General features: G+C 40.0%; 1 protein-coding gene across 2 annotated transcripts in view; it reads right to left on the bottom strand.

The window, feature by feature from the left end:
* The window catches only part of ITPR1 (inositol 1,4,5-trisphosphate receptor type 1), a 256,332-nt gene that overhangs the window by 202,270 nt on the left and 28,707 nt on the right, over window positions 1-25,355 (bottom strand). For both annotated transcript variants that reach the window (XM_087708906.1, XM_087708907.1), the window contains exon 2: window positions 10,677-10,784. In XM_087708906.1, the coding sequence (XP_087565032.1) occupies window positions 10,677-10,768 (92 nt within the window). In that variant the 5' untranslated portion in view covers window positions 10,769-10,784. The remainder of the gene's footprint in view (window positions 1-10,676; window positions 10,785-25,355) is intronic.

Genomic DNA, 25,355 nt, shown 5'->3' with positions numbered 1-25,355 from the left:
TAGTTCCTGTGTTGTTCCTATGATGTTGTTTCTTTTACTCTCTTATTGACCTAACATGTTCATTTAATTTTTTTATACATATACATTTCTTATGCTTGTATCTTCCCTTGGAAAATGTTATAGTTTAGGATGCATCAGTGGTGGGTTACAGGCGGTGTGCCCCGGAACAGGCATACCAGAGCCTGCCCGGAGCACCAGATACCGTTTTGGTACGGTACTCTGGAAGGCCCACCCGAGCTCCTTACCTGTCCTTTAAAGCCTTCCGTACTTCCACACATGCGCATGGTGTGTACAGCATCTGTGCGATGCTCCGCCAAGCAGCTGGAGCATCACGGAAGCTTGTGGAGGCATCGCTGGAAGGTATGGCGCATGCACATGCCAAGCGCATGCATGCTTTGCACGTTCATGTGGAAGTTGCCGGCCCCGTTGCAACCACTGGACTGCATATACTGCATATTTCATTATATAATGAAATAAATTTGTTAAAATTGTCATTAAAAACCCTATGCATGCATCCACAGATCGAACTTAGCTGCGATGTAGAAAAATGCCCATATAATGAAATAGTTCTGCATTTACATCAACCTACAATTCCCTTGAAATCACAATCATAGATTTTCTGTATCTGACTTTGGGTAGCAAGAATACCATGGGAGCTCTGGGTAAGCCAGCAATGATCACTGATGAGTTGCACAAGTCTACAGGCAGAAGATAGCTTGCATGGTTATATGTACTTATCAAAAACCATAAACCGTGGTAATTGTATCATCGTCATGTACAAACAAACTGAGTCAGGATAAGTGCTCTGCTAGAAAGTAATAAAAGTTTTAAAAGACAAGATAGTGAACTAACAGCAAAATATGATAGCAAAATGACCAGTTATAACCAGAAATGTTAAAGTGACCATACTGGCATTAAGCATCAGCTTTACATGAAAAGGCTGTTGACAAGGCAACACATTGGCTGTATTGATATACATAAGTAATTACATGTGTTGACCGATGTTCATGTTTGTTAACTCCTAGGAAACCAGATACTGCCTTATCTCAGAGCAAGCTATTGTAAACATCAGTGTAGGTGCACATATTACAAGACTAGAAATAAACTTTGCTTCTGGAAGTATTTGGGCCAAGTCAAAAGCAGGTGATCCAGAAAGAGGTGTGTACATACATTTCACTGTTTTTCCAATTTATTTTAAAAATAGAAAAATAAGCCTTATATATTGCAGGCTGGAGACAATTTGGCAGAAGGTTTGTGGTGGCCTCTATGCTTTTAAGTGAAATTTAGCATGGCCTTAGCTATCTCCAAAATCTGGTAGGTTTCATTGTATAAATATGGAACATTTCAGTAGATCACGAGGCTGATCTTTGCTGAGATGAAGAGTGTAGTTTACAAGCTACAAGCGAAGTTTCTGTTTTGGCTCCTAGGAATTCAAGAGAGTCCCAATCTACTGAATTAGAACTTTCAGCGGGATACGGTTCATGTTATGCATCTGAACTTTTACTATTTCTGGCTCCTCCTAAATTTTCATCTTTTCTATTGAAAAGAAGAAAAGAGCACCAGCTTTTTAATTACTATTCCATCTAACATGGATTGTGTGTCATCAAGTTTTCAACCCATAGTGACCACAAAGACAGGTTTTCTCCATAACAATCTATCCCTAACACATTTGTTCAAGTCTTCCAAAGGTGTGTTCATTGTAATGTAACTGAATCTCTCCACATTGCTGCTGGTTGTCCTTTTCTTCTTTTCCTTTCACTTTTCTCAGCACTAGAGCATTTTCCAGAGTTCTGGGCCTTCCCATAATGTGTCCAAAATACCGTGTTTTCCCCAAAATAAGACTCCTCTGGAAAATAAGCCCTAGCATGATTTTTAAGAATGCTCATAATATGAATCCTACCGCAAAAATAAGCCCCAGTTAAGATCATCAGCCAGATGCATTTAGTACCGTATTTTCCCCCAAAATAAGACCTAACTAGAGAATAAGCCCCAATGTATCTTTTGGAACAAAAAATATTCTTATTTTTGGAGAAGCATGGTAGAATGATATAAACTTGGTCATTTATGCCCTGACTGAGAACCCTAGGTTGATTTGTTTGATGATCAATTGATTTGTTTTTTTGGCTGTCCATGGTGCAATTAAGAGTCTTGTCCAGCAGCAATGTTCAAAGGCACCAATATTCTTCTCCTACTTCTTTAAAAACCAACTTTTGCTTCCAAAGAGAATCAGGGGAATACCCAGGGGTGGATTCCTGTACTGATTGATACCGGTTCGCTTCTCTCACTCACGTGCCCTGCATTGCTCACACATACGCAGTTGAGTGTAATTTGTTCTGTGCATGCGCAGAAACATGCCGGCAATGGCAGAAAAGACCAGGGAACCTGTTTGGAGGCCTGGGTTGCTGCCGTTTCTGTGACCCAGGCCAAACCTGGCCAAACCGGGAGCAACCCACCTCTGGGAATACCATAGTTTGTACAATTCTGATTTTTGTAGATATAAACACTTGACAGCATTTGAATATCTTCATAGTTGCTCTACGAAATACTAGTCTGCAGTATATTGCTTGTTCCTTTATTGTTGATCCTAAAAAGCAGAAGCAATCCACCACATCTTCATTGTCCCTTATTCAAAAATCTTCATTCACTCACTGAAAGAACTTGAAAGTAAGCAGCTGGGCTTACTCAACCTCTTGGCCCAAATGTTGTTTGAACATCCAAATCTTTAATGACTTGGAAAAGACCGAAGGGGTCAGGGGAGTCTCTATTAGATCTCCAAGATAGGCACAGAGCTAGAGAAGGCACAAACTCTATATCATTGTCTAAAGGTAGGACCTGGACTATGCCATCTCTGATGGCTCTGGTGGGAGACTCAGATAGACAATTAGGAGTGATTAGGAAAAAGAACTAGGGACTTAGAGTAAAAAGTTTACATTCTAAGTCACTGCCCATTTGGCTCTTTTACAAAGATATACTGGGAGAATTTAATTATTTTCTTTCTAGCCCCCCCCCCCCCAGCTGAATTTCAAATTGATCTTTCTTTTGCAAATTTGCACACCCAATTTCCTTCATTTCAATTCAGTTTTTAAAAACCTTATCCTACGATGAAGAAAGTGCCAAACCTCCACTGATTTGCAAATTGTAAACTTCTGCAATACTTTAGTCTCTGTTGCAAAATAGATCATTTTAATTTAAAGCTCAGAGCTAGTAATGGTCTAGCTACTTGCTAGATCAGTTGTAGAAAGCAAAACAAAGAAGACCCCAAACCTCAGGGGTAGTTATCTAAAGGAATCATACGGCTTTACAATTTTTGAAAGTTTACATCGTAGTTTTGTGATCTAAAGCCCAAAAGGAACTAAAGCTCTGACCTCAACTCAGTAGTACTGAGCTTATATAGTGAAATAGAATATTATTGGTATCCATACACAGAAGGATGTGACATGATGAAGAAACCAGATGCCATCTAATGCCAGATTCCAGTTATATAGAAGAGAGAATTTTAACTGATGTTTCATATCACTTCCATACCTTATTAAAGAAAATTCTAATTTCTTATAGCATAGCACTCTGTCCCCCAAATAATGCATATACAAAATAAGAGAACAGAAATATGAAATAAAAATTTATCTTACTGTTTTCTGATATTATAGCAAATAGATTGTTAATCCCCTAGATGGGAAGATTCACCTTAATTGAAAATTAGATCATAGGCAAAGAATTACTATTAATATTACTATATACATAGTATTAAGAGCAATTAAGTTTATTACTTGGATATAAAAATATATTAAACATACCGGTAGTTTATTTTTTTGTTCATGAGTTCTAATCTATAATCTCTTGCAGGTTTCTGACTTTAATGTGATATAGGAATAAATACATTTTACATTGATATTTTTTTAATATTTGTGGGGGGGATTGTTCATATTAAATACTATTTTGATTTTTTTTAAAAATACTGAGGATTCTGGACTACTAATATAACATTAGTTATGCTAAGGCTGCATGTCATCTTAGCCATTTGACCATTATTCTAATTATGTTTTCCCACATGCTTAAAACTCTTCCTGAACACTAACTATAAGATACTAGATGTTGCCTAAGAATTGGGGAATATTCATACACAGGCTAAGCAGTGGCTTAGAGTTCAATACTGCAGCTTTTTCCAGCAAAAGCATGAAATGAAACTTCAAATAATTGATACTTAATAAAACTACTCAAGAATTAATACCAAATCAATGCTGCTCACACAAAGAAGGCAATTATTAATATCTATGTGATCACAACAGCCTATATGTATTAATACTTGAAGATCTTGGGAAGGCATTCAAAATTTTATTTAGCTTCTCTGTTTATCTCATAACTGCTTCTTTTAGCAGATAAAGCAGCTGCAACATTTATAACGATTTCCTTCCTGCCTTCTCAATAGAAGGTTCTCAGTTCCCCATAACTTTCTTCATATATACATTTTCAGTTCCCAAGTGCTTCAGTTCTTCTTTACAATAAAAGTAGAGTTGCCTGCAGAGAAGTAAAATTCAGTAACTTAAGTATGTTTAATAAATGGGACATTGCATATTGGAGTTGTCCACATTTTTGTAAAGCATACTTAAAAATAGTGTAAACAAATAAATAACTCCTTTGAGTCAAGCCCATGATTACATGGATCCATCTATGGAGATTTTGGGGCAATAATGCAAAAGTGATTCGCCACTATCTTCTTCTAAAATAGTCCTTTCATTTTCTCAATCTAGCTAACATTCCTGGAATATTCCCATTCTCATAGTAACAAGAATATTCTTCTCTTCTAAGTTCAGCCAAGGTAGGTGCTACCATCTGCTAAAGCAGAGAATACTGTAGTCATCAATAACTAGCATTTTCATTAAAACTTTCTTATTCAATTGTGAATCAAAAGTGGTTTTTGAGCCCTGTAAATCCTCCAGAACAGATGAGACTCCAAGTCACTTTCCCATCCTAGATACATTTGCTCTGAGCTAAAAAAAAATCAGGCTCTTCCTATGTTCAAAGAAACACAGTCTTTTGTCCATAATGCTTCATCTATTCTACAGAATTTTGTGACAACAATACTTCAGTTTTGTAAATTTATATTCTATCTGTTACATCTCTTATTGCTTGAAGTTTCTTAAAAATGGTAATACAGTAAGGTAAAGATAAAAGTTCCCCTCGCACATATGTGCTAGTTGTTCCCGACTCTAGGGGGCGGTGCTCATCTCTGTTTCAAAGCCAAAGAGCCAGCTCTGTCTGAAGACGTCTCTGTGGTCATGTGGTTAGGGTTAGGGGGGAAAAATAGGACCCAAAGGTGGTTCCTATTTTTCTACTTGCATTTTTACATGCTTTTGAACTGCTAGGTTGGCAGAAGCTGGGACAAGTAACGGGAGCTCACTCCATTACACGGTACTAGGGATTCAAACCGCTGAATTGCCGACCTTTCTGATTGACAAATTCAGCGTCTTAGCTACTGCGTCCCTTGATAATACAGTAGAACGGTGAAATTTGATTTTATCATGTATGTCCTATATTTACATAGGTACATAAACACTTTTAGATTGTCCACTTGGAAATTTCTATTGAATTTAACAAAGAATTGCTGTTACTACTGTTGTGTATGGTTTTTTTTTTAAATATTTGGGTAATATACTGTATCTTGTTATATTTGAGATTCTGTCTGCTGAAGAAATATAGATGCCAGAAACCAAATTCTGTTTGCTTCCGAAAAGGTTATGAAAAAAAATTATTACCTCTGTGTAACTTATCTCTTAGTTTAATATTTAAATTGTTATCCAATGAATACATTGCCAGAAAAGCAACATAGATATATAAGAAAAGCAATTCTGTTCTTCTTTTTGTAATTATCATGCAATAGTCTCTTAGTTTAAGGCCATCTGTAAAAAAAGTATTTCATATAAGATATGTTGCTTCTGATTACTTTTTAACATCTAAATCCCATATTTTTCAGAGTATAAGACGCACCAGAGTATAAGACACACCAAGATTTTGAAGAGGTAAATTAAAAAAAGTTTTTGCACTCTGCAGACCTCCCCCCAGAAAAAATGGCATGTCTTGCCTTTAGGAGGCTTATAGAGGCTCCTGGGGGCTGGTGGGGCAAAATTGAGCAAAAAATGGCCCATTTTTCACTCATTTCTGCCCCCACAGCCCCCAGGAGCACTCTGAAAGCCTCCTAAAGGCTATGCACAGCCATTTTGGTAAAGGTGGTGGGGTTTTGCGAGGCCAAAAATGCTGCATTCAGTGTATAAGATGCACCCAGATTTTCAGCCTCTTTTTTGAGGAAAAAGGTGCGTCTTATACTCCGAAAACTTCAGAAGAAACACTGCCAAGTTTCTTATCAAAATTTTACATTTTATATTATTTTATTGCCTTCTAGAAGCATGCAAAGAATGCTTCCCATATTTCTAACGGAAAATTACTAGATAATATAGAATAAACTATATATACACTATATAAATCACTTCTCAAAAGTACCACTTATATCAGTGATGGCTAACCTTTTTGTTGAGGCGTGACAAAAGCGAGAGGACTGGGGGCGCATCAAGCGTGCATGTACCCACACCCATAATGAAATGCCCTCTCCTGCACATGCGTACACAACTCCCAACTTCCGGTTTGTGCATTGGGCCATTTTTCTCCCTCCGGAGGCTTCAGGAGTCTTCCCTAAAACCTCTGGAGGGCAAAAAACCGTGACCCGTCAAAACCGCGGAGGACAAAATCGCGCTCGACGAAAGCGCGCATGTGACGTCATCACAGCGCGACGAAAAAAAATAAAAATTGAAATAAAATTAAAATTAAAGCAAACCGATTCACATAAAGGTAAGGGTTAGGTTTAGGGTTAGGGTTAGGTTAAGGGTTAGGGTTAGGTTTAGAGCGTTAGGGTTACGTTTAGCGTTAGGTTAAGGGTTAGCGTTAGGTTTAGCGTTACGTTAACGGTTAGGTTTAGGGTTAGATTTAGGGTTAGGTTAAGGGTTAGGTTTAGGGTTAGGTTTAGGGTTAGGTTTGGGGTTAGGTTTGGGGGGGTTAGGGTAAGGTTTTCGCTTTATTTTTACATTTTTCGATCACAGCGCGATGTTTTCGTCGCGCTGTGATGACGTCAAATGCGCGCTTTCGTCGAGCGCGATTTTGTCCTCCGCGGTTTTGTGGTGGAACCCAAAAAACAGCCCAACATGCAAACCAGAAGTCAGTTCCAGAATTCCGGTTTGCGCGTTGGACGGTTTTTCTCCCTCTGGAGGCTTCAGAAAAGCCTCCAGAGGGTAAAAATTGCCCAAAAAGTGAAGGCCAAAATTTGCTGGCCAGCACATGCATGTGGCTGGAGCTGACAGGCAATGCCTCGCGTGCCCTCAGAAATGGCTCCGTGTGCCACCTGTGGCATGTGTGCCATATGTTCGCCATCACGGACTTATATATATAAAAGTATAAAACCCAGTAGTCTCGGAATCTAGTTTAGATGGAGCATGAAACCAAATCTTAATATGAAAATAACTTCTAAAAAGCATTTATATCAGTGTTTATCCTACCACTCCTTTCATAGCGACCAGGAAAATATAAGTTTTGAAGAAGCATACTTTATTTCACGTTAACCACTTTATGACTTGTTTAAACAAATCACTTTCATAACCTACAGGTCATAACTGGTCCACTGCAAGCAAAAAACAAATTATATTGTTTGAAATTTGGTAGGTTCAAGGAATATTAGCAAGGTATGGGCAATAAAGACTAACAATGGTGTTGGAAAAGAGAGGTGATATATGAGCCAAGGCTCCCTGTTGTTTGGGTTCAGCATCATCCATTCATAATACAAAGTCCACACACAGCCAATGGCTGAGTTCAAATATTACACTAAGCCACAATCTGGTTTGCTTAATAGTCTAATGAAGATTAGTTATTATACAGTACTTTAATTTTTTTTATTCAATATAAAAACCAGTCCATTTTGTCTTACTCAGTAAATTAAAATAAACCATAGCTTTGCACATTTCGAGGTGTGAGTTCACCAAACAATTTTAATTCAAAATTCATACGCACTACCAAACTCCTAAGAGTAGGCATTTAAAATTCTCAGGGGTGAGCTGCTACGGGTTCACCTGGATTCTGGAGAATCTAGCTAACATTATGGCTGGTTCAGAGAACCTCCAAATCCCACTCCTTGCTGGCCCTGCCCACCCTGCCCCTCCCCTCCCAGGAGTCTCCACACGGCCCATTTTGGATGTGTGATAAGTGCAAGGCCCACATGGAGGCTGGAGAAGGGGGGAAAAACAGGCCTCCTGGAAGTTCCAGAAGGCCGTTTCCTGTCTACAAAGGGCCTCCAGAGCCTGGGGAGACAATTTTCACCCTCCCAGAGGCTCGAGGAAATCCTCCGTAGCCTGGGGAAGGCGAAAATGCCCCCCGCGCTATAGTGCAGTAGACTAATTATGCCCCGCCACCATGGCCACGCCCACCAAGCAACCGGAAAGAGAACCCATTGCTGAAATTTTTGAAGCACACCCTGAAAATTCTGTATTTAGTAGATAGTTTCAACTTAAAAATTAAAAAATCATTTAGTGACCATTTAAAGTTACAAAGGCACTGAAAAAACTGACTTATGACTGTTTTTCACACTTACGATGGTTGTAGCATCCCCAACATCACATTATCCAAATTCAAACCCTTGGCAACTGACACATATTTATGACAGTTGCAGTGTCCTGGAATCAGGTGATCTCCTTTTGTGACCTTCTGACAAATCAAGTCAATGGGGAAGCCAGATTCACTTAACAACTGTATTACTGAACAAACAGCTGCCTGATTCACTTAACAACTCTGGCAAGAAAGATTGTAAAATGGAGCAAAACTGACTTAACAAATGTTTCACATAGCAAAGAGAGATTTGGGGAGCAATTAAAGTCGTAAATCATGGATTACCTATTTAATATAAATATAATAGAATAACAGTGTTGGAAGGGACCTTGGAGGTCTTCTAGTCCAATCCCCTGCTTAAGCAGAAAACCCTACACTGCTTCAGATAAATGGTTATCCCACCTTCTTAAAAACGTCCAGAGTTTTCTAGCATTCACTACTTCTGGAGATAAGTAGTTCCAGTGATTAATTGTTCTGTCAGAAAATTTCTCCTTACTTCTAAGTTGCTTCTCCTTGATTAGTTTCCACCTATTGCTTTTTGTTCTACCCTCAGGTTCTTTGGGAAACAGTTTGACTCCCCTTCTTTGTGGCAACCCCTGAGATATCGGAACACTGTTATCATGTCACCTCTAGTCCCCTAAATGAATAGCATAGGGTTTGGATACTCGAAGAACCGCCTACCTCCCATAATATCTGCCCAGATAATTTGATCTTGGAAAGTTGGCATGGCCTGGGTTCTTATCAATTAATCAATGCCATCTATTGAGACCTGTAACAGCACCTGCTTCTCCCACAGATCCATCCTGCTGGTGTCTTGCAGAGCCTTAAAGAGCTGGATCTTCACTCAGGATTTTGGTGAGGGTGACTAAAGATCCCATATTGGAAATGTTGGGTTTGATTGTTGCTCAGATTTTGCCATCTTTCGTTCTCTTATCTTTATCACTATATTATTTTATTTTCCTGAGTGCTTTCATCTATAAACTGCCCACAATCGGGTAGGAATCGGGTGGTGTAAAATAAATAAAATAAAATAATAAAATAAAATAAAAAATATAAAGTAAATGCCTTCCACTTACTCAGTTCCAAGTTTACTAAAAAAAAAGATTGCTAACAATGATTATCAAGTCTACAAAGTAAGATTTGTCTCAAGTTCATAATGTGTCAAGAAAGAGAAGAAGAAAAACCCCACTGTGCACCATATTCATTACTTCATTGCTAACAAGAACACCTTTTATTCCCAATTCTTCACCCAGAATATAAAGCTGCATAGTTCTGTTCTTTGATATCCCTTTTAAGAATGTCCTCAGAGCATCAAAAATGAAGGAAAGTAAGAGGCAGGTTTTTTTTTAAAGAAAAATATTTAGATTTGGCTGAAATGTATTCACTCACCTGGGAAACTTCTTAACCCAGGATTTATGGCTGTAGGGGGGAAAAAGAGATACCCAGTACTGTTAAACGCTAGATGATGGCATGCACCAGTGAAGAGGTGGTATTCAGCAAGTTCTGACCAGTTCTGGAGAACAGGTAGCGGAAGATTTTGAGTAGTTTGGATAATCGGTAAATACCACCTCTGACTGGCCCCGCCCCCATCTATTCTCTGCCTTCCGAGTCCCAGTTGATCGGGAGGGAATGGGGATTTTGCAGTAACCTTCCTCTGGAGTGGGAAGAGAATGGATATTTTACAGTATCCTTCCCCTGCCACGCCCACCAAGCCATGTCATGCCCACCAAGCTATCCCACAGAACCAGTAGTAAAAAAAATTGAATCCCACCACTGCACCAAAGGTTCTCAACCTTTTCTTTATTCCGGACCCATTTTAAATACCTTTTGTGGCCATGGAGCATGGCCACGGACACCTAAGTCTTAACCTAAGCTTTAAATCGTAACATTTCTTCAAGACTTTGCGGCCTTACCAGGAGTCCATGGACCACAGGTTGAGAACCACTGGCATACACTATTAGATGACTAGTCCTGTATTTTTCAAATGACAGTCAATAAATATATGGCATGCAAGCAAAAAAAATGGTGGCTCTTACCCCAAAGTGCTGATAAATCCATTTGTTGAACCTTCTGCATACAAAGAACAAATGTCTCCAATGTGCAAAAAACTTGACATCTTGTCAGACATCTGGGGCTTGCTGGTCCTAGGAGGAAGAGAAAATAACTTATTAATAAGGCCTGGGGTTAAAGATTATAATCCGTCCCCTCCCGAATGATGAATGTTGCTTTCACTTTTAATTACGTACTGTTTTTATATGTCATTGTGTGTACTCCCTTCCCTATACGTTGTAAGCCGCCCTGAGTCCCCTCAGGGAAAAGGGCAGCCTATAAATAAATTTATCTAAATCTAAATCTAAATCTAATATTAACCGGTTCAACAACGTTGTTTGTCATGGTGACTGAAGTTCAAGGAAAGTTTGTCACCAATGTAAATTCACATGAGTTACGTACAACCATAGAGGAATGTACATGGAGTCCTAGACTTATAACCATTCGCTTAGTGCTACAATGTCAATGAAAAAATGACTTATGATCGTTTTTCACAGTTACGACAATTTGGCATCCCCATGGCCAGATGATCATAATGCCTTTGGTTCACCGACAAATGTGCACATGACAAAAGCGTGCCGACAAAACCGCAGCGAGAAAACCACTATGTCGAAATCGCGCCCACAACAGCACGCCGACAAAAGCACACATTCAACAAACAATGCGAAAACAACGTACTATCCCTAACCCTAACCCTGAACCTAACCCTAACCCTAACCCTAATCACGCTTTTGTTGGCATAAAAAGAGCCGAGGTGGCGCAGTGGTTAAATGCAGCACTGCAGGCTACTGCTAGATCAGCAGTTCAGCGGTTCAAATCTCACCGGCTCAGGGTTGACTCAGCCTTCCATCCTTCCGAGGTGGGTAAAATGAGGACCCAGATTGTTGGGGGCAATATGCTGACTCTCTGTAAACCGCTTAGAGAGGGCTGAAAGCCCTATGAAGCGGTATATAAGTCTACTGCTATTGCTATTACTGCCATGCTGTTGTCAGCACGCTGTTGTGGGCGCGATTTAGACGTCACGGTTTTCTTACCACGGTTTTGCCGGCTTGCTTTTGTCATGCATGCATTTGTCAGGTCATGAATGCCTTTATGACTCAGTGCCTTGAGGTCATTGCGACCTTCTGGTAAGCAGTCAATGGGGAAACCAGATTCACTTTACAAGTGAAGAAATATTACTAACTTAACTACTATAGGGATTCAGTGAACAACTGTGGCAAGAAAGGTTGCAAAATGGGGTAAAACTCACTTAATCACTGTCTTGTTTAGCAACAAGAAATTTTGGCCTCTGTTGTGGTCGTAAGGCGAATATTACCATGCAAAGAGAACACTAAGCTGAATCTAAGAAACACCATCCCCAAAGTTGCTATTATTTCTCACTAGTTTCAACAAGCCTTAAGTCACAAATAGCTTTTAACATTAATTTTAATAGAAGTATAGCAACTGTAAAAATTGTCCCACTACATGTGTAGACACTCTTTGACTTACAACCATAACTGAGCTCAAAATTTCTGTTGCCAAATGAGACAATTGCTAAGTGAGTTTTACTTCATTTTACAAGCTTTCTGGCCACAAATTGTCAAGTGAATCACTGCAGTTGTTAAATTAGTAACATGGTTGTTAAGTGAATCTAGTTTCTGCATTGACTTTGCTTGCCAGGTGGTTACAAAAGGTGGTCACATGACCTGGAGGCACTGTGTCATAAAGGATCGTAAGTATGAGTCAGTTGCCAAGCTTCCAAATTTTGATCATGAGGCCATGGGTTACAAAGAGTGATCACATGTTCCTGGGACACTGCAGTCGCCATAAATATGAGTTAGTTGCCAAGTGTCTGAATTGTGATTACCTGACCCTGGAGTTATTGCAATGAACATAAGTGTGAAAAATGGTCATAAATCAGTTTTTTCAGTGCCATTATAACTTCAGTCACTAATCAACGGTTGTAAATTGAGGACTAGCTACATTACCTTTGGAACAATTTTTTCACATTTTAAAAGAAAATCAATGTTCTCGAGATTTTTGCAACCAAGGAAAAGGATTATTTCGAGTTTCTATTCCCAAAACAATTAAAATTGGGTCTATTTTGAAATACACTATATTGCCAAAAGGAACCTGTTTTCCCAAAAATAAGACCTCCCTGGATAATAAGCCCAATCAGGCTTTTGAACACATGTGCTAAAATAAGACCTCCCAAAAATAAGGCCTCCCCGAAACAATTGCGTCACAGCAGCAGCAATGAGGTTACAACGCTCGCCACCTCTGCACTTCAAAAATAATAAGACCTCCCCAAAAATAAGGCCAAGTGCTTATTGGGGGTCAAAAGAAAATAAGTCACTGTCTTATTTTCGGGAAAACATGGTATTTGCTTACCTGCCTTTATTTGCATATGAACTTATATTAGCTCCCAATAGATGTTCAAGTACAATTCAAGTTTCCTGGTTATTGCCTTTAAAGCTTTAGATACCATAGAACCGAGCTACTTGCAGGACTACCTGCTCCCCTCAACTTCTGTCTGCCCCATGCATTCCCATATGGACCTGCCCCATGCTCCAGAACTCTGCTGACTGGTGTCTAATGGATGTTGTTACAAATTCTCTACCCAATACTCATATTAATACAGAACAGATAAATGAAAATCAGTCTGATAAAATCCAGACTAACTATAATTAGCACAAAGAATAATGAAAAAATTAATTTGGGGAAATCACATTATAACTGATATGCATCTGTAGGATAATAAAAATGAATGAAGCATGGAGTAGACTAAGGAAATATCTAGCTACATTATGGGCACTAATGCAGTGTCAGTGACTCAACAATGAATCCAAAGGGGGGGAAATACTAACAGCAATTCAGTTGGGAAGACATAATCACAGGTTAAAGTTAAAGCAAGTTCATATGCGAGTAAAGGCAGGTGAGTGAATACTTTTGGCAATATAGTACATATGAATTACTTAGCCTCTTAACAAATGTAAATTTATTTCATTGATTTAATGATATTCAAGTTATAACAAAATATACTTACTAGTTATACCATAGAAAAACACAAATTATTTTATTTTTACTTTTCATAGAACAAAAACAAAGATACACATACTGTAAAATAGAAGTTGTTACCAATTGCTACACTTTATTCTAGCCTTTCATATTTTTAAAAAATTTCCAGCAATATCAGATAACATTATACATAGTCATGACTGTCATTGAGCCCAGAATTATGGTCCTAAATCATTGTGGTCATCACATGACTTCTCTACATTTTTTGCAGCGATTGATGATCCAATACAGGAAGTGAGACAACAAAAATCCAGGAAATGAGAGAGTTTGATCTAGTGTAGTGATGGCTAACCTTTTTGTCGTTGTGTGCTGAAAGTGTGCATGTGCTACAGCAAGCGTGCACCCATAATGCAATATGAGTGTGACTCTCCTGGCACATGCCAATCTTCCCATGCATGCATGCATGATCCCCGTGTTCCCTCCACCCTGTGCATGCACGCTCAATCCCTGTGCATACACTCAATCCCTGTGCATGCATGTGCAACCCCCCTGTGACCTCTGCCGCCCACATCCATGCATGATGCCCGCATATGCACCCCATCCCCCATGCATGTGCATGCGTCTCCAACATGCACCCCATCCCTGCACATGTACAGCAGAGTCCTGAAAACCAGCTGGCCGGTGGGAGGCGTGCACGCATGTGCAGTGGAGCTGACCTGGGGCGACCACTCGTGTGCCCACAGAGAGGGCTCCATGTGCCACCTGTAGCACGTGTGCTATAGGTTCACCATCATAGGTCTAGTGGTTAAGACACCAGGCTAGAAACCAGGAGACTGTGAGTTCTAGTCTCACTTTAAGCATGAAGGCCAGCTGGATGACTGCCTTAGCCCAACTCACTGGGCTGGATATATTCTGTACTTTGAGTTATTTTTAAAAGTAATGAAGGGGGATACAAATAAATAAATTGAAATGGAACACTTAAGGAATTGGGAGGATGAAGGAGGTGGCAGGCTTGGCATATGAGCATTCCTCACTTTAGGTAGCAATAAGGGGGAGAACATCTGAAAGATTTGTTTAAAAGTCCAGAGAACTCTATTTATAATCCCGCTGAGAAAAATTGCCAGCCTTTTTATTTTCTTTTATATTTGTACAAGAAGAGGTACCAAGTCAAAGGAAGGCATTTGGAGCCATGATACCTTGGCAACTATCTTTCTCCCAAGCAAACCAATATTGCAAGTGGCCTAATGAGACATATCATCATAAATATAGGCAAAACCTAAAGTCCTCCAAAAATGTTATTATACTTTAAAATAACTGGACAGCTATTAAAAAAAATTGAAGAAACTGCAGCTTTTTTTAACTAAGAGGATTTATGATTGTATGGGGATACTTAGACACTTTAGATAAATTGGTATGCTAATTATTATATCATTAGGGAATGATCAAAGTCCAAGTCTCTCTCTTTTAAAGCTCGGATTTTCATATGAAAATGGCAGTTTTAATTTTCCTGATTTCCAGTTATATTATTTGGTTATACTTGTTTTCCTTTTTATTGTACTGAAATGAAGATGACAATAGAGTATAGCACCATGAAATCCCAGCAAATGTTTTGTTCTACGGATAATAGGAAATCTGTTGTATTTCTAGCACTGAATTTATTTTAGATACCTTTTGACAATATTGAATAGGAAACTAAAATCTGATCCCCATTCTCATGAGAAATTCGCTCCCTGGAATAATTCTTAACTAAAAATAGTAAGTGTGGTGTGTTTTTTTTTTTAAAGTGTGGGTAGAAAATGGGACAACTCTTGTAATTGTCTCATGATTAATGATATTTTTAAAAATCTTTGAAACTTAAAAAAAACAAACTATATAACTCACCCAAAGTAGTTGAATGGTAATACCTTCATTTAAAGCACCCATTATTCTCTGCATGGATCAGAGCTATTGTTGCTCAGTAATCTACATCAATACAAATGTATTAGAGAAACCTTTTATAAAGCTAAACCAAGTCACTTGACTGAAAAATTTGAAAATACTAAATAAATATAGACAATATAAGAGGACTCTGAAACAGATTGCTGGTGTTTCCTAAAATACAAATTAGATGGCATCAGGTTTTAATGTACAGGAAGCCCTCGGCTTATGACCATAATTGGGATCAGAACTTTCATTGCTAAGTCATTGTTAAGGTCATTAAATGTGTGACCCGTCAAAACCGTGCTCGACTAAGCCGCGCCCGATTAAACCGCGTCGCTGACGTCATCAACAGGGCGACAACAGCCAGCGCAGAGAAAGAAGGGTGCTTTAAATAGCGCTTTGAAAGCAAGCCGATTCAACTTAAGGTAAGGGTTAGGTTTAGGTTTAGCTTTAGCTTTAGGGTTAGCTTTAGGGTTAGGTTAAGGGTTAGGGTTAGGGTTAGGTTAAGGGTTAGGGTTAGGGTTAGGGTTAGGTTAAGTGTTAGGATTAGGTTTAGGGTTAGGTTTAGGATTAGATTTAGGGGGGTTAGGTTTAGGTTTAGAGGTTAATTTTAGGTTTAGGGTTTACAGCGTCCTTCTGTCTCCGCGCTGTTGTTGCCCTGTTGATGATTTGAATTTGAATTTGAATTTACTTTATTTGTATGCCGCCCTTTTCCCTGAAAGGGACTCAGGGCGGCTCACAATTCAAGGGAGGGGGAAACAAACAAAATTACAAAATATAAAGACATACACAGTTAAAAAACACAGCAATCATACCATTCGGAGTGGGGCTGCAAGTTTTTAGCCCCAGGCCTGTCGGAACAGCCAGGTCTTAAGGGCTATGCGGAAGGCCTGGAGGGTGGTGAGGGTACGAATCTCCACAGGGAGTTCGTTCCACAGGGTCAGAGCAGCCACAGAGAAGGCCCTCCTCCGGGTAGTCGCCAGTTGACAATGGGCGGCTGATGGAATTCGGAGGAGGCCTAATGATGCCATAGCTAATGATGTCAGCTATGAGGTTTAGTCGGACGCGGTTTAGTCGAGCGCGGTTTTGTGGTGGAACCCATTAAATGAGTCAAGCCCAATTTTATACAGTCTTTCTCCCACTGTCATTAAGCAAATTTGATTTCTGCCATTGACACTGCTTATGGAAGCTGGCTGGAAAGATCATAAATAACAGTCACACGATCCCTGGACCATGAAAAAGTTGTAAATGGAGAGCTGGTTCTACAAGAGGGCCTGAGGAATCCAGAGCGGGATGGAGCCCATTAAGTGGCTGGTGTGATCTGCTGTCACTGGGGAAGGGGGTGGTGGAAGGTGGGGGTAATTTTGTTATATTGTACTATATTAATTTATTGTTATGTTTTTGTTAATTTTTGTTAATTTTTATTGTTTTAAATGTGGTTTTATATTCTGTAAGCCACCTTGAGTCGAATACAAATTCTATAAATACCATATTTTTTGGAGCATAAGACGCACCAAGATTTTGAAGAAGCAAATTTATAAAACAATTTTTTTTCCCACTCTGCAGACCTCCTCAAAATAGCTCGCTTTTAATGAAAACAGGCCCGTTTTTGTTTTTTTTTGTCAAAAAAAGGGCATGCACAGCCTTTAGGAGAATTGTAGAGTGCTCCTGGGAGCTGTGGGGGGCAAAAACCAGCAAAAACCAGCCCATTTTCACTCATTTTTGCCCTCCCCAGCTCCCAGGAGCACTCTAGAAGCCTTCTAAAGGCTATGCACAGCCATTTTTGCAAAGGGGGCAGCGTTTCAGAAGGCTGCCCCTCCTGAAACAGCAAAAATGCTGTATTCAGTGTAGAAGATGCACCCAGATTTTCACCCTTTTTTAGGGAAAAAGGTGCGTCTTATACTCCAAAATATGGTAAATAAATAATAAATACATTTGGATTGCCAAGCGCCCTGTCAACCCTGAAGCTGATCTGGCCAAAGCCATATTGGAGCTTTAGTGCCGCCACTCTGCAGCGAGGGACAGGGAGGGAGGGTTAGTGATAACTGGGGTTGTGTAGTCAAAATAAAATACTTTCTCACACCCGGCTGGAGGGAGGAGTGGTGGTGTCACCAGACTAGCAGAAACTGCCTTGATTGGGCAATGTGACTGAGAGAAAAACTTTTACTTTTAATAAGATGAAAACTAAGGGATCCTTCAGAGTTGGTTTTCACCAGATATGTGTCAATATGATATTTCCAATAAAGCTATTTTTGGAGAATCCACCTGCCTCAGAGTTTTTGCTTGCAATGGATCTATTACTTGGAACCCTGACATCTCCAAATTTTGATTACATGACTGCAGGATGCTGCAACAGCTCCCCAGAGCTACCCTCGAGTAAGATGGGCGGCCAATAAATTTTATAAATAAATAGTCACATAAGTGTGAGGATTGGTCACAAGTCACTTTTTTCAACATAGTAATAACTTTCAATGGCCACTAAACAAATGGTCTTAAGTTAAGGAGTATGTGTACAATCAAATATTGTACACATGTTTTCTGTGATCTTAAAATGAGGCTAACTGATCAAAAATTATTTTTTAGATCTACAGGAGTTGTTGTTAAAAAGTTTTTAAAAAATTACTAACATTCTTTTACAGGGCATGCAATATATTTGAATATACTGTATCTTAGGATACTTTTTTTAATCATGTCCCTTGGTAGCTTCCCAATGGTTGAATATTCTCACAAGGAATCGTATTCTCAGGAGGCATTTAAGATTTAATGGAATTAATGTATAATGGTAACATTTCAGAAATATGGAATATGTCAATTTATTATGAATTTTGGATTAACTGTGCTTGAATTGTTGCAAAAAGGTCATCAAATGGTCTGGGAAAGACTTATATGCCAAGCACCAAAGGTTGTTTGATGAAATGTGTCATGTTTCAGACTTTTATATTATTATTTTAAAGACCAGAGAAAACGATTTGTTTGTGGTCCACATTCAGTCATGGATTCTACATAGGGTTTTTACATAGAGACAATTCTTGTTGCATTTGATTTAGCCTTTTTCTTTTTTTATCTTTGGCTTATGTAAGAAGAACTGGAAGGATAATCTGGATCCCAAGGTGTCACAGAGCGGAGTTTGCAAGATCCAGCAGAGACAAGTTGAACTGTCCTTTGGGCTTTACAGAGAGACGACTAAGCAAAGAGGAGAAAATTCAAGTTAACACCTTAGCTGCATAGTAATTGTATTTAAAATACTGGGACAAAAAAAGGTAATTTTCACTGAATCCTTTTTAACAGAACATGTGAATAACTACAGCTTACTGAGCAAATTACTCATCACATTTTTAAATAGGTACCTGTATTTTTCAGAGTATAAGATGCACCTTTTTCCCTCAAAAAAGAGGCTGAAATTCTGGGTTCATCTTATACATTGAATACAGCATTTTTTGCCTCCCGAAACTCTGCCCCCTTCACCAAAATGGCCGTGCATAGCTTTTAGGAGCCTTTCAGAGTGCTCCTGGGGACTGGGGAGGGCAGAAATGAGCAAAAAATGGGCTGTTTCTTGCTCAATGTTGCCGCCCCCCCCCCCCATCCATAGGAGCACTCTGTAAGACTCCTAAATACTATCCATGCCCTTTGGGGGGGGGAATGGGCCCGTTTTCACAAAAAACAGGCTGTTTTGGGGAGGTTTGCAGAATGCAGAAACTTTTTTTTATTTGCCTCTTCAAAACCTTGGTGCATCTTATACTCCAGTGTGTCTTATACTCCAAAAAATATGGTATATACTTAGATCAGGGGGATTCTGGCTACAGAATTGTGTTATGTCAAATCTGTTGTAATAAGTGCTGTTACTGAATTTAGGATTCCAATTGAGAAGTCCTAAGTAGTACAGCCCTAGAAATTGTTTTAATTATCAAACTGTGTATCATATCAACAATATTAAAAGAAGGGAGAAATGCTTATATAAGGGAAATAAATCCTTTTTAAGCATCCACGCTTTTACTGTCCACACACAAGGGGGATATTAAGCCATTTCTTCTTCCAACTGCAATTCTCCAAGTGAAAGTAATTTTCTAACCTTTTATTATTACGAAGAGTCAACCCGCTCAAGGGGATTTTCCCCATGTGTTACATTTCAAAATCACAGCATTTCAAGGTTTTCAATTTAGTTTATTAAATTAACAATTGCAGATTCCTAAATTTGTGATATCAAGATAATAAGAAAGCTCTGTCTTTTAAGATGTCAGTGGTTCACAGCATGCTAAAATTAAATAACTTCTATCTTGTTGATAGAGTTGTAATCTGCATTTTTATTTCTGTTGCAATAATCAAACAAGCCATTGTTTCTAAACAATATAATAAGGCATGGTATGTTCTAATTATTAAGTGTTTCAATATTTCTAACTTTGAAACAGTGATGTGATATATTATTGTCAAAAGCATTTTTTTTAAAAAAATTACATTATATAAGTAAATTTATCCAGGTAGTTTTTTTTAAAGTATTCATTGATGTATCCTTCTTTCCTTCCTTCCTCTTTTCTTTTTTCTTTCATGCCTGGAAATGTCCATACAACTATGTTCTATGCCAGCTGTAGTTTCCAAATATTCTTTAAAGGTAGCCCCATGTAGAGTGCATTGCAGTAGTCTAAATGAAGCATGACCAGGACAAGACTTATTGAGAACAGAGCCTCATGATCCAGGAAAGGGCACAACTGGTGCATAACATGAAGTTGCACAAAAGCTCTCCTAGCCATGACTGCTACCTGATCTCTTAGCAGGAGTCATGTATCCAAGAGAACCCTCAGGCTGATCACAGAGTTTAAAGATGCTAAATTTTGATTTGTATGCCGCCCAATCCCGAAGGACTCCGGGCGGCTTACGTAAAAACAGTTAAAAACATTAAAAAAGATTAAAATACAAGACAGAAAGGAATTGAAAGCAAGACACAACATGCACTCGATTTTAATGGGGCTGAAGTTCAGTCAAGATCAACAGCCCCAGGCCTGCCGGAACAGCCAGGTCTTAACAGACTTGCGGAAGGCCAAGAGAGTGGGGAGGGTCCGGATCTCAGGGGGTAGATCATTCCAAAGGGCCGGGGCAGCTACAGAGAAGGCCCTCCCCCGAGGAACCGCCAGACGACACTGCGTAGTCGACGGTACTCGGAGAAGGCCCTCCCTGTGTGATCTTATTGGGCGCTGGGAGGTATGTTGCAGGAGGCGGTCACGGAGATATCCAGGTCCTAGGCCATGTAGGGCTTTAAAGGTAATAACCAGCACCTTGAAGCGTGTCCGGAGACCAATAGGAAGCCAGGAAACTCCTACATCCTAAGGCTCCATGTACCCATAGCTACTTGAATTCAGTTAAAGACTGTTGTTCCCCATCCAGACCCCTCCAGTGCCTCTAGGCACCTCAAAAGGGCAGTGACATTAATATATGGAGCACCTGGGATGGAGATATAAAGTTCAGTATAATCTGCATTCTAATGATACCTCCTCCTGCAATGTCAGAAGATCTCACCCAGTGACTTCATATTGATGTTAAGGAGGAGCAAAGAAGAGTACTGAGTCCTGCAGCTGTGGGTTGACTCTCATTCACTATCAACACTGATTGGGAATGGCCTTGGAGAAAGGAACTAAACCTGTGCAAGACTGCCACCCAACCTCAAAACTTGCAGCCAGCCCAAAAGGATACTATGGTCAATGGTATTGAAAGCTGCTGTAGATCAAGGAGAGCACTACCTCCATCCCACTCTTGCCAGAGATCATCTACAAGAGCGACCAATGCTGTTTCTGTCCGATAACAGGACTGAAAGTGTCCAGATAATGTAATACAAAGAATCCATAATTTGCTTCTCTCTCAACTGCTGTAGTGTTCCCCCCCCCTATTATAATGTGGGCAATGATGGTCCACAAATACAATAACAGCAAATGAAGCCTAAGTAGAACCTACAGCTGAAACCTATAGTTTCAGTATCAGCAAAAAGCCCATAGAAGAAGTCTGGTTGCTGTCTAACAAACTCTGTTGAAAGACAAGCTTTTATGAATGAAACCAGCAGAACTAATACAAATTGGTCAAATTGTGTTAATGAAGCATCAACGAATGGAGGCTATGGTAGCAGCAAATTTGGACACCATTATTACTGTATAGATCAGTGATGGCTAACCTTTTTCTAAAGATGTGCCAAAATTGTGTGTGTGAGTGCGATTGCGTGCACACCCACCTGCCATGGACACATGACCCACCCTGCACACGCGCGTGTGTCCACCCCATGTGGGAGAGGGAGACTTTCCTGAAGCCTGGGGAGGGCAGCCCTTTGGAAGGCTGAAAATCAGCTGGCCAATGTATGCACACCAGAGCGGAGGGCTGCTGTGCTGGTAAATATGGCTCCGCATGCCACATGTGTGCCATAAGTTCACCATCACGGGTATAGACTTAACTTTCAAACTTTTTTACTTTGTTCTTAAAAACTGTGTAAGAATGTCAATTTTACAGTCACAAAGAAAATAATCAAATGAATGGATCCTGGAACCTTATGATATTAAACTCAAAAGGAAAGAAATATTTTTGGCAACTGTTATCTGCAAATCAACATTCAACAATGGTCTTTATAAAACTCTGCTTAGTCATTTTCATCCTTTGAGGCTGCAAAATGTGAAAATGGATTTGAGGAACAAATCGGCAGTTTTTCAAGAATGTGGTCAAGGCTCCTCCATTCCCATCCCTCAAGTAGAACTGAAATCAGTCATGCAGGAACGAAAACTATTTCTGACTATTTGTATTCAAAGTTTCAGCAGTAAGAAGTTTTGCACTTCCTCAAAAATACAGCCTTCAAACTGTAAACTTCATTTCACTGAGTACTAACTCATTTACATTAAAGGGGGAAGAAAAGCTTATTAAACCTGAATGGTGGATCAAGGAATAACAGCAGTTAAAAAAAGTTATCACACATTCCAAAACTGAAATTTAATTGTTATCCACTTGACTGTACTGTATTCAAAGACCCCCAGAATGATCGAAACCCAACAATGAGCTGCTACATTAATAACCTACAGCATAGGGCTTGTGCTAAAGGATGGCATTAATCAGGGGTGTCAAACTCAAGGCTCAGGGGCTGGATCTGGCCCATGGGGTGCTTAGATCTGGCCCATGGGGCTGTCCTGGAAACATCAAAGGACTGCCATAACTATCTACATCCTTCTTCATGCCAAGCCACCACAATTGCCTCCGGGCTAAGTGTAAAGTCTTTAGGAACCCAGTGTCCTGCCAGTTTGGCGTCATGGCTCCTCTGGAGAATTAGGGTATGTAGGGATTCTGGGACATAGAGTTTCATCCCCTTCATGCAAGGTCATCTCTTTTTGTCAGGATGTGTTGGTTGTTTTGGAACCAGGGGTCTGCTAGCAATTCGGTTTTGAGCTTCATGTTTAGGTCGCTTGTGGGTTGGTCTTGCCGGTCACGGCGTTGCCACCTGGTGGTCACTTGGGCAGCAGTTTGAGTAGCAGGAATGATGGCGTCCACTATGTGATCCCGTTCACATTTGTACTGAGGCATGCAGGAGAGGGCATCAGCTAGAAAGTTCCTCCCACCCGAAATGTGCTTTAAAACAAAATCAAAACAGTTGAAGTATTGAGCCCATTAGACTTGTTTGGGTGATAGTTTCCGTGGGGTCCTAAGCACCTTCAGATTTTTGTGGTTGGTCCAGACTTTGAACAGTGTCTGGCCCTCTTCCAACAGGTATCTCCAGGTTAGCAGTGCCCATCTCACTGCGAAAGCCTCCTTTCCCCATGTGGCCCATCATCTCTGTGTGTCTGTGACCTTGCGGGAGTTGTAGGCACAGGGTTGTAAGTTTCCTTGATTGTTTCTTTGGAGTAGCACGGTTCCCACTGCCATGTCGCTGGCATCTGCCTGGATCATGAAGGGTTGCTTGGGGTCAGGATGCTTTAGCACCAGCTCTTTTGCAAACATTTATTTTAGTGTTTCGAACGCCTCTTGGCAGGTTAGGTCCCACTGTATGGGTTGTCCTGGACAGGGTTTTGTTCCTGGGCTCCCTGTCTTCAGGAGGTCTGTTAGGGGTTTGGCAATTGCCTAAAGAAGTTCGTGAACCCTAGGAAACTTTGTAGCTGTCTGTGGGTGCAAGGAGGTTGCCAGCCTAAGACGGCTTGTACTTTGGCTGGGTCCATCTCTATTCCCTCATTTGACACTCGGTAACCCAGGTAGTCTAACCGTGCATGGTGGAATTCGCATTGTGATACCTTGACGTACAGGTTGGCTGCCAGATGTTTTTCCAGTACTTGGCAGACCAGGGGTACATGGTTGTCCATGGTCTCAGTGTAGATGAGAATGCCATCTAGGTAGACGAGGACCCCCTTGTAGAGGTGCTCATGCAGCACCTCGTTTATTAACTGCATAAATACCACTGGGGGGGGGGGGCTTGCAATCCAAAAGGCATCACTTTCAATTGAAAGCTCCCTAGGGGGCAGTTGAACGCTGTTTTCCAGTCATCTCCCTCTCTGATACGTACTTGGTAGTATGCTTTTCTGAGGTCTAGTTTGGTGAAGACTTTTCCCTTGGCCACTTTTCCCTTGAAATAGCATGAGCTTCATGAGGGGGAGAGGGGTATAGGTTGTGTGCGCACACCCCATTTATCCCTCGAAAGTCCACACACAATCTCATGCTTCCATCTTTTTTTTTTCTTTGAAGAGGACTAGTGCAGTGACACATGGCTTGGCTGGCTCAATGAACCCCCTTGCTAGGTTTTTGTCTATGCATTTGCGCATCTCTTGCATTTCCCAGGGCATCATGCCATACAGTTTGGGCTTGGGTAGTTTTGCCCCAGGGATGATTTTGATGGCACTGTCTGTCTCACGGTGAGAAGGCAGAACATTGCACTCAGCTTCGCTGTATACTTCTGCTTAAGTGGGATTCAGTGTCGGCTCTCTGTGAAGTTCCCAAGAGATGAGCCTTGAGACAAAGTTCAAAAAACCATTCATTTATTAGGATCAACATCTTGGCACTTTTTTCTGTGAAGCCAAAACTGAATCCCACTTAATGGCATCTGAACTTTACCCGTGTCCCCTTCCCTCTGCCTGAAGTCATAAATCACATTTGCCAACAAGATGTTACGGTAGGTTCTGGACATGTGCATTCACATCCCAGTAACAAGAATATGAGACTTTACTCTGGCCAAAAGTATGCATGGAATTCTCCTCCCTTCTCAAGTTGATAGTAGTCATGGAAACGCTTTACACATTGACAACTCTTTCTTTTAAGATTTACGGTTATGCCTTCAACATCTTTTTGATTTCTAATTGCAATGCAAACTTCATTTTGCTGTTCTACATAGGTTCATGAACAAAATCAGCTTTGGTATATTGTTATGAGTCATTTTCAGCACGCAATCGATCCATTTCTATCATCTGATTTTAATTAAGTCCAAGATGTCCATTAGTATGGACTTCTTCATTTTGGATCCTTACTATATATTTGATAACAAAGATGTGAAATATACAGCTGTAAATAATTAGTTTTCTATCTTTATTGCTGTATTGGGTATATCAGGTGGAACTTGTGAAAACATTTCATTTTATCAACATGTATCAAAGGCTGATTTTGGCAGCTTTGCTTGCTATACAGCTAATCATTGTTATAGTTCCCCCCCCAAAATGCTAATTAGGATAGCCACATTGACAGCAAGGGCTAAGCCCCTAATGATTGAACTATATAGATGCACAACAATGATTTACAATATGTAAAGCCAGTGA

This window comes from Thamnophis sirtalis, unplaced genomic scaffold (assembly GCF_051295495.1).
Source record: "Thamnophis sirtalis isolate CommonGarterSnake01/CBP01778 unplaced genomic scaffold, rThaSir2_p1.2 scaffold_3, whole genome shotgun sequence".
Lineage (NCBI taxonomy): Eukaryota > Metazoa > Chordata > Lepidosauria > Squamata > Natricidae > Thamnophis > Thamnophis sirtalis.
The sequence above is the reverse complement of the archived record's forward strand: the minus strand, read 5'-3'. Positions and strand labels throughout refer to the sequence as shown.